Source organism: Pelophylax lessonae (assembly GCF_965119305.1).
Source record: "Pelophylax lessonae genome assembly, chromosome: 8".
NCBI classification, from domain to species: Eukaryota; Metazoa; Chordata; class Amphibia; order Anura; family Ranidae; genus Pelophylax; species Pelophylax lessonae.
This window is the reverse complement of record NC_138775.1, coordinates 43,767,680-43,778,029: the sequence shown is the minus strand read 5'-3', so window position 1 is coordinate 43,778,029 and position 10,350 is coordinate 43,767,680. Positions and strand designations below refer to the sequence as shown.

At 51.4% G+C, this 10,350-nt stretch overlaps 1 protein-coding gene across 1 annotated transcript in view; it reads left to right on the top strand.

Moving 5' to 3' along the window:
* PDHB (pyruvate dehydrogenase E1 subunit beta) overlaps positions 1-10,350 on the top strand; it is a 58,227-nt gene that overhangs the window by 31,204 nt on the left and 16,673 nt on the right. Inside the window, exon 9 of the mRNA XM_082266650.1 lies at positions 9,053-9,194. Coding sequence (XP_082122776.1) covers positions 9,053-9,194 — 142 coding nt within the window. The remainder of the gene's footprint in view (positions 1-9,052; positions 9,195-10,350) is intronic.

Genomic DNA, 10,350 nt, shown 5'->3' with positions numbered 1-10,350 from the left:
TGCCGGCCTACGAGCGCGTGCAGGCCCTAGCTCCGTGCTGGGTCGGCCGCGACATAGTCCCGCAAGATGGGGACTAGCCCACGAGTTAAACTTCTCGCCAGGTCACATACGACCTCGCAGCGTTCCTATTGGCCGACATCACCCCCTCCCCCCCCCCCCACTACGGCGGCGAGGGGTTTCTGTCAGGAGTTGGCGCCCGCCTGTTCCGGTATGGTGAGTAAATGTTCCCCCTTTTCCTCATGTTGGGTTCTGGGGTGGACGCGGGTCCCTCCCTGGGACGGTCGGACCCCCAATTTCCCGGGTTCCCCTCTGTTCCACTGTGCACCCCCCACCTATGGTGCCCCCTTCCCCCCTTTTTCCCCCCTCCTGGGGGGTCTCTGTCGCTACTAGGGATATGTGGGGAGGCTGGATCTGCATGCAGGCCGCTGAGGGGGCGGGGGGTCCCGCCGGTGTGGACGGCTGTTGTGCAGGGTGGGTTCCTACCTGACTCTCCAGGGCCCACCTGCCGGTCGATCATCTGTCAGTCAGGTCTGGGGGCCCCCTTTACCGCCGCAGCCACGCGGGGCCGCCATTTTCTTGTAGCCTCCATGTGCTTCACATGTCGGTGGCCGTCTTGGTACACCCAGCTCATTTTTTTTTTTCCGCAGAGCTGGGCTTCTGTGGGAGATCCTGGAGGCGTGTGAGGGGTGGAGCTCCTCCCTAGACCCGGGCACATCACTCTACAGGCCTTCCTTTTGTGAGAACAAGCGCTGCTGAGTCATCCTGGGACTTCTGGTGAATCTGGGTGGTGAGCCTTTTGGGGTCTTTCTCTCCCTCTCTGCGGGGGTTTCTAGGCACGCTGCCTGGCCACTGGGGGGCGCTGTAGCGCTGGGAGACTTTTTTATTTAAAAAAAAAATGAAATCTTTTTTTCTGTTTTGTCAAATTTTGCTAACAGGTTCCTTTGGTATCCCATGGACCCTGCTGATCATGTGTCTCCACCTTTTTCCCCTCGTGGTGGCCGCAGGGCCCTCTGGTTCCCAGCTCACTATTGATGCACTTTCGGTGGTCCTGGAGTCATTTGTGTCCCGGGTGGGGGTGGTCTTTCAGGGGCGCGGTGCTAAACAACAACCTCTGCCTACCCCTGCCTCGTCTGCTGCCTCAGATTCTGAATCTGAACCAGTCGACGTGGGTCTCCCCTCTGGGGCTGCTGTGTTGTGCCCCGTCTCCTCTGATAGTGAGGATGACCTTTCTGCCTCCGCTGTCGCGCAAGATGAAGCGCTGGTGGACGCGCTGATTGTGTCTGTCCGGGATACCCTGAAGCTGGATCACGCGGCTGCAACTGTTATGCAGGTTGCCGTTGGCGCTCGCAAGCCCTCCAGGGTGACAAAGGTTTTTCCCTTTCCCGCATGCCTAACGCGAATAGCTAGGCGCTATCCATTTGAGGAGTCCCTCATTAAAAGAGTGGACGGTGCCGCTTACCGTCCCTTTGGCATCTGGTTTATCGTAGGGCGTAGTCTGTGTCTCGCACTATGTTGTCCCTGGCATGGTCTGCCTTCAGACCAGTGTTTACCGTTGCCCTGGTTTCGCAAACATTAACGGAATGGACCAGGTTCCTACGCTGTGACCTGGAGGGGAGAAACCTCCCCCTTGCCATGTCGGAGTTACTGGACCAGATGGTGCAGGGGCTGCAATTGTTTGCGACACCACACTGGAGACTGCTCCATTGCTTGGGCGTTTGTGATTTTGGCGGTGGTCCTCCGGCGCATGCTGTGGCTGTAGTGCTGGTCGGCGGATCAGTCTTCTAAGAAAGCCTTGACTGGCCCCCCTTTTTAATGGGGATCACCTGTTTGGTGTTACCCTGGATGATATTATCAAAGGTCTCGGGGGGCAAGAGCACCTTTCTCCCACAGGCTACCAAGTGTAAGGACCCTTGTCAGACGGGGACCCTCCATTTCAGCTCACAAGCTGTTTTTTCGTTCCTCTGGAGCGGTTGACAAGGCGAAGCCCTTCCGGGCCCCCTCGGGGTGGGGGGTCCAAGCGAACCATTGTTTGGTAACTGGAAATCGAGTTCCTCCAGCCCTGGACGATTCCGCTTCGGCTTGAGGGTGTGCCCCCACCCCTGTCAGGGGTGGGGGGACGTCTGGCCGGCTCTCAAATCTGTGGCTCTGCAGGATTTAAGACTACTGGGTCACAAGGTCATGCGGTCGGGGTACAAGATCGAGTTTCGATCGGTTCAGGGGCACGGTGCTAAACAACAACCTCCGCCTACCCCTGCCTCAGATTCTGAATCTGAACCAGTCGACGCGGGTCTCTCCTCTGGGGCTGCTGTCTTGCGCCCCGTCTCCTCTGATAGTGAGGATGACCTTTCTGCCTCCGCTGTCGCGCAAGATGAGGCGCTGGTGGACGCGCTGATTGTGTCTGTCCGGGATACCCTGAAGCTGGATCACGCGGCTGCAACTGTTATGCAGGTTGCCGTTGGCGCTCGCAAGCCCTCCAGGGTGACAAAGGTTTTTCCCTTTCTCGCATGCCTGGCCCCCCTTTTTAGGGGGATCACCTGTTTGGTGTTACTCTGGATGATATTATCAAAGGTCTCGGGGGCAAGAGCACCTTTCTCCCACAGGCTACCAAGTGTAAGGACCCTTGTCGCAGATGGGGACCCTCCATTTCAGCTCACAAGCTGTTTTTTCGTTCCTCTGGAGCGGTCGACAAGGCGAAGCCCTTCCGGGCCCCCTCGGGGGGGGGTTCCAAGCGAACCATTGTTTGGTAACTGGAAATCGAGTTCCTCCAGCTCTGGGGACGATTTCCGCTTCGGCCTGAGGGTGTGCCCCCACCCCTGTCAGGGGTGGGGGGGACGTCTGGCCGGCTCTCAAATCTGTGGCTCTCCAGGATTTAAGACTACTGGGTCACGAGGTCATGCGGTGGGGGTACAAGATCGAGTTTCGATCGGTTCAACCGGTGAGGTTGTTCCCTTCCTTTGTGAGGCTGTCCCCGGATTGCCTACGGGCTGTGTTGGGGGCTGTACAGGACTGGGTACAACTAGAGAATGCTTTTCTGGGTTTTTACTCGCATCTGTTCACGGTGCCCAGAAATGGTGGCCTCCCTGCATCGGAGGACTTTTTAGCCTCCATTGACATAAAATGTGCCTACCTTCACATTCCCGTTTGCGCAGGACACCTACGTTTTCTGCGCTTTGCAGTGGGAGAGGACCATTATCTGTTTGGCATTACCCTCTGGTCTCGCCTCTGCTCCCCGGGTCTTCTCAAAGGTTTTGGCTCTGGTTCTGGTGCTGTTGCGGCAACGGGGGATATCGGTCCTGGGCTACCTGGCTGACCTCCTCCGTGTGGAGTCTCTGCAGGTTCTGATGGTGAATTTGGAGATCACCATGACCTCTCTGGAAGAGTTCAGGTGGCTTGTGTGCCTGCTGACGTCGTCCCTGGTCCCCTCCAGGAGACGGGACTATCTGGGCCTGGCTTTGGCTGCGTCCTTGGCCAAGGTGTTTCTCCCTGCGAAAAAACTCCAGTAAATCCAAACAGTGACTGTTGCTGTCCACCAAATGATCGTCCCTTCGGACCTGCAGGAGCGTTCTGGGACTGCTGGTGGCGTCTTTTGAGGCGGTACCTTTTTGCTCAGTTTCATGCGTGGACCCTCCAAAAGGAGATCTTCTCCCATGGAACAGGAATCCCGATTCTCTGGACAAATCCGATCCGGCTGAGCGAGCGGACCACGGGGTCCCTGCTATGGTGGCTTCGGTCTCCGTTGCTCAGTCGAGGAATCTCCTTTCTTCCATTCTATTGGACGATTGTCACCACGGATGCCAGTCTATCCGGGTGGGGAGGGGTTCTCGGCAGGTTTTTCTGCTCGGGGAATCTGGTCCCTGGAAGCATCCAGGTTGCCGATAAATGTATTGGAACTGAGAGCGATCAGGCTTGCCTGGGTCTTCGGGGCTGTCCAGTGCAGGTTCAGTCGGATAATGCCATGGCTGTGGCTTATGTCACTCACCAAGGAGGCACCAAGAGTGTCCTTGCGGCCTTGGAAGTGGTTGGCATCCTCGTTGGGCGGAATGCTTGTTCCAGCTCTCTCCGCTGTTCACATTCCAGGCATAGAAAATTGGCAGGCTGATTTTTTCTCAGCCGACAGACCTTCGATCAAGGGGGCTCAACAGGAGGGTGCAGAGGTTTGTAGCCCGCTCCCGAGATCCTCTGGCAGACGCCACAGACGCGCTGGTGGCCCGCGAGGGCAGTATCAGCTGCTGTATGCCTTTCCTCCTCTCAAGTTGCGGCCTGGGGCTTCTTCACAGGAGAGAGGTGGAAGGCATTCCAGTCATTCTTGTGGCCTTGTCGTGCCTGGTACGCCGACTTGGTCAGGCTGGTCGCAGACGCCTCCTTGAAGGCTTCCTCTCAGGGAGGGTCTGCGGCTTGACGGCTCGGCTGTTGAGAGCCAGTCTACTCTGCTTAAAGCGAGGAAAGCGACCTTCTAGAATGATCTCTCATCGTGCATGGAAGTCTTATATTGCGTGGTGTGAGTACCTCGGGGTTCCTCCACGTTCTTACTCGGTGGCTCGGGTCTTGGCCTTCCAGAGAAGCTAGCAGAAGCTAGCTTTGAGTATTATTAAGGGTCAGGTCTCGGCCTTGGCGATTTTCTCCCAGAGGCCACTAGCCACTCATTCCCTGGTGCAAACTTTCATCCAGGGGGTGCTGCACCTGGTTCCTCTGGTGCGCTCTTCCTTACCGCCCTGGGACCTTAGTTTGGTGTTGTCGGTTCTCCAGAAACCTCCCTTTTTGAAGGTACTGGGTGATTCCCCTGCTTACCTTCTCCCAGAAGGTGGCCTGTTTGGTGGCTGTTACTTCGGCACGCAGGGTGTCGGAACTGGCTGCGTTGTCCTTTTTGTTCCCCCTATCTGGTGGTTCATGGGGGATTAAGTGGTTCTTCGTCCGGATTCGTCCTTCTTTCCTAAGGTGGTCTCCATTTTCACTTACATGAGGATATTGTGTTGACTTCCCTGTGTCCTCAGCCCAGCCATCCTACGGAATTTGCACACCTTGGATGTGGTTCGGGCACTCAGGGTGTACCTGGCCACGGCTGACTCTTTTTTTCGTCAGTAGGATTCGCTCTTTTATCACGGTTGGCCCTAGGGAGGGGTTGCCTGCGTCTGCTGCGACTTTCTCCGGATGGATCAGGCAGACAGTGGTGCAGGCTTGTTCGATTAAGGGTCAGGTTCCTCCTTTCCCTGTTAAGGCGCACTCTACTCGGGCACTTAGTGCTTTCTGGGTTTTCCGACATCAGGCTTCTGTGCTTCAGGTTTGCAAGGTGGCTGCCTGGTCGTCTGTTCATACCTTTACAATGTTTTATATGGTTGTTGGGCTGGCATCTACGGGTGCCTCTTTTGGCCGCAAGGTTTTGCAGGCTGCTGTTTGAGGGGACCCTTGGTCTACCTCGGGGGTTCTGTTTTTGGTTTTCAGGTGGGTCTCCTCTTTTTGTTCCGATGAGTCCTGTGTTTCCTGGTTGGCTATGTTTTTTGGTCTTTATGGGATGTTTTCTTCTGTTATCCCACCCCTCATTTATGGCACTGCTTTGGGACATCAAGATAAGAGTCCTGCGTCTGTCAATGAGCGACGGAGAAAACTGGATTTTTGACTTGCCGTAAAATCCTTTTCTCTTAAGCTCATTGACAGACGCAGTACCCGCCCCTCTGTTTGAGTTGGGTATACCCTCTGGGACTGCCCATAGGCGTAGCCAGAACTTTTTTTTTTTTTTTTTTTTCTGCCTAGTGTCCTACTCCTGTAGGTGGCAGTATCAAGATAGGAGTCCTGCGTCTGTCAATGAGCTTAAGAGAAAAGGATTTTATGGTAAGTCAAAAATCCAGTTTTCCGCCCTGCAGATCCTGCCAGTCAGGACAGCTCCAAGGTAAGCCAGAGCACTCTGGAGTTCCCTCTCGATTTACCTTGCTACAAATGATCTTTCATTGTGGTGTATAGCAACTGCCTGTCTCACTGGGTCCTTTGTGCTTGTTTTCAGACAAAGATCCCAGAAGAGAAAAAGGCAAAGGCCAGTAGCAATGCTTGCGCCTCACAGGGTTCCTCCAGAATGGAAAAAAACACTATGCCAGAAATGAATCAACAAAATGGTGGCCAAAGAGTCACAAGGGTTCCTTAAGGACATGCTTAAATCTTTTTTTAAAAAGGAAAATAAAATCCCGATCGGGCCCTTAGCACAGCCATAGAAAAACTGGAAGCTCAAGCCAGGCGACCATTCCATCTACCAGTAAGACAACCATCCCCTCATACAGCGGGGATCAGGTGGACCAAGTGGAACTGAGTCAGACAACTCATGAATTCAAAGATGGCCGATGCGCGGACTCAGGTGACGAAGATCTTTCCTCGGAAGACACGGTTAATTTACTGAGAGCCATAGCAGATACACTGGGTATCAGAGAACACAAAATCGCAGAGCTTTCTCTACACGATAAGATGTATAAGGGCTTAAAACAAAAAAAAAAAACATTTTCGAGACTCTAAAAAACTTGGTCAAAGAATGGGAAGAACCGGAAAAGAAGCTCTTTACCCCAGCTGCGATTAAACGCAGATATATTTTCACAGAGGAGGATACTAAATCCTGGGCAAAACGCCCTAAAGTAGATGCCTTCCTCGCCAGAGTCACAAACAAGTCTGACTTGGCTTTCGACGATTCCGGAACTCTGTGATCCCATGGACGCAAAGATGGAGGCACTTCTGAGAAGAGCTTGGGAAGCTGCAGACGTGAATCTAAATCCAGCCAAAGCTTCCACCTGCATGGCTAGGACCCTATTAGTCTGGCTGATGCAGTTGCAAGAGCAACTAGAAGGCGATACCCTAAGGGAGGAGCTGGTGAAGACCATACCCACACTGACCAGAGCGGCAACATTCCTAGTGGACGCATCAGCTGAACAAGGGCAATTCCCATAACACGTTGAAGGTTCAAGTGGCAGCCCATCTTCCCACCTAGGACATTAGGCTGGCAGACACGCTCATAAGAAGGCTCCTTCTCTCATTGAAAAAAGCCAGACCCATAAAGTTCAGCAGAACGCAGACATGGGATCTCTCCAGGGTACTTTAAAGGATTCCTCTCCGCACCCTTTAAACCACTGGGGGAATGTTCGGATAAAAAATAGCGCTTGTGTCAGCAAGAAGAGTCGGCGAAATACAAGCTCTATCCGTGATGAAACCTTACTGCTTAATTCTGACAGATAAAATTATCCTCACGCCAGACCCAGCCTTCCTACCAAAAGTCTCCAACTTTCCACAGAACTCAGGAGGTGGTTATTCCCTCCCTTCCATACTCAATGGATAGCAGGAAAAGTCACTTAAAACAAGCTGGATGTAAGAAAGATCCTGATAGCTTGCCTCGACAGAATTAGAGTGGCGAAAAACAACCACACTATTCATCCTCCATGCAGGAGTCAGAAAGGAAAGTTGGCCTCGAAGTACGATGGCCAGATCTATAAAGCTTGCAACTCAGACTGCCTACCAAGCACTAAACCTTGCCTCGCCAAGCGGAGTCACAGGCCCACTCGGCCAGAGCTTGGGCATCATCAAGCGCAGAAAGAGCCGGGGCAACACCGGAGCAGATTTGCAGGGCAGTGACATGTTCGAGTTTCAATACCTTTGCAAGGCATTACTGCATCGACCAGCTGTCCAGTCAGGACCAGACATTCGGTCGCACGGTGCTCCATACTTTTTTCCCCTCCCTAGTAAGTATTGCTTGCTACATCCTCTCAGATGCTGCCCTGGATGACGATTAGAGAAAACCGAGTTGGGTACCTGGTAACTTTTTCTAAGAAGTCTTCCAGGGCAGCACTCGTTCCCACCCTAAACAACAAAATAAAGGGGTTTGCGGATTCATAAGCTTACTGAGGGTTCCTTCAGTGCTTTGATATTACTGGGGCAGAAGGTATGACTGACATTTTTTTTTTAAAGGTGGACTATTTTGTGTCCTGTTTCAGGTGGGAGGAGTCTATCTCTGATGCTGCCCTGGAAGACTTCTTAGAAAAAGTTACCAGGCAACCTAACCCCTGTTTTTTTTTTTTTTTGTTTGTTTTTTTTAACCGCATTATTGCTTCTAGGTACACTTGCACACAGTTTTTGAAGGAACTCGGGAGCTAGGTTGTTCCAAACAACATCTTGGCGAACTAAGCACAGATCTTGTGTGGATATCAGCTGCCTCAAATCTTTGTCTCTTCATGTAAACCCAGATAGTTCTTAATGATATTGGCTGTATGTTTGGGGCCAATCACATGCCTCCCTGATGGTATGGCATGATGGATAAGTATTTGCCTGTATTTCTGTATGCATCCCTAAACCTGCAAGGAACCTCCACCATGCTTCACTGTTGCCTGCAGACACTAATTATTGTACGGCTCTCCAGCCCTTCGCCAACAAAATACCTCCTGCTACAGCCAATATTTCACCTGCTGCCATTTTTATACACCCCACTTGATATTTTTTTTTGCGCATTGAGTTTTCGCCTTATTTACATGTCCTATGCTTGGAAACCTAAAACTTCAGTGTTTAGAAGAACAAGGATTCATGGAAGTGATGGTTTGGCCCCCACAAAGCCCCGATCTCAACATCATGAGCCCTGATCTCAACATCATGGAGTCTGTCTGGGATTAGAAATAAGTGAGGTAGCCTACATTCACCGAAGATCTGAGGTTCTCCAAGATATTTGGAACAACCTACCTGCCGAATTCCTTCAAAAACTGTGTCCGAGTGTACCTAGAATTGAAGAATTGATGCGGTTTTAAAGAAAAAGGTGGTCTAAACACATTTTATGATTTGGATTTCTCTTCTGTTCATTTAATTTCCATTTAAATTGATAAAAATAAACTATGAACATTTCTATTTTCTGAAAGCATTCTTATTTTACAGCATTTTTTTTTTTTTTTTTTTTTCAACCTCCTAAAACGTTTTCACAGTACTACTGTACATCATGTGCTTTTGTGGTTAAAGAGTAAAGTCCAGCTAAAATATTTGTGTGTACTACTTGTTTTTACATATAACTTTTAAACTTGAAACTGAATCCTTGTCCTTTTTGAAGGTTATCAACTTGCGCACAATCCGACCAATGGACATTGAAACGATAGAAGCCAGCGTTGTGAAGACCAACCATCTAGTCACAGTAGAGGGAGGGTGGCCTCAGTTTGGTGTGGGAGCTGAAATCTGTGCCAGGATTATGGAAGGTAAGACTACAATAAAGATATGTATTTACATGTCTCTGAAAAGGTCTCCTAAACATGTCATTGTGCCCCCATCTATACCAGCTGGAGTACTCAGAACTAAATTGTTTTATCTCTTACGTCCAGTGCAATCCCCTTTTTCTCTTGCGTCCTCTGACAGTCGCCGCCCACTCGTACAATCTGCACGTCTGGGTATTGGCCTTCTCCACAGGAGTAAGCTAGGCAGAAGATTTTGTTAGAATATTCACAAAAACTTTGTATAGACACACCTACAGGGGGGTATGGTCAATACCCCCAGCTAGCTTCATTCCCAATTCAGTTTGCTGCTGCCTAGCTTAGGAGTAGGCTGTCTTTTCCCTGGCTGGGGCTGCAGTCTCAGCTTTTTTCTTCTTTTTATGTTTTCTCTCTAGAAAGGTATTTTTTCTTTTTAAAGATAGCTTTTTATTTGTTCCTGCGCTTAGTTAGTCAGACTTTGGAAGACTACAGCGTTTGCGGGTCTGGGAATCGCACTGGTTATTCTAGAACCTTACGGAATCCCAGCCTGCCATCGAGCGTTAGTCGTTTGCGAGGCCTGGGCGTACCAATAACCTGCTATGTCCCTGACCTCAGGGTCAAGCCTGCTAAGTTGCTATCTTCGCCAGGACGTCTCAACTGCGGTACGCCCGCGTTTTGCTAGTGTCCCCTTCGGCTGACGGCACCCCAACTCGGGGTGGGAGGCTTCCTGTCACAGAGCGGTGCCCACGTTTTCGCTGGACCGGTGAGTACCATGCTACCCCTCTGTCTCTGGCATTGTCTGTCGGGATGTGTATGTGGGCCCTCTGTTTATGGGGATGGCAGTTCGGTATGGGTTCTGTGATTTCCCCCTCATGTCTGTAGGTGCGGTCCCTGTGTGTCCCTTCCCGGTCCCTGCGGCGGATCCACCGCTGTATGGGGGGTTGCGGGGGTCTCCTATGTCCCTGAAGTGCTTGTGCAACTATTTGGGGAACAGTTCATGGTGTGTGGCGCAAAACCGCGCGGCCGCCATTTTAGGTGTGGGAAGGCTGTTTGGCCTCATAGTGAGGGCAACAGCCATTTTCTACTATGCTTTTGGCGCCGATCAGGGCGCCATCTTTAGTGTTGGTAAAATGTCCTTGTTTGGACAGCAGTCATTTTCCCAGAG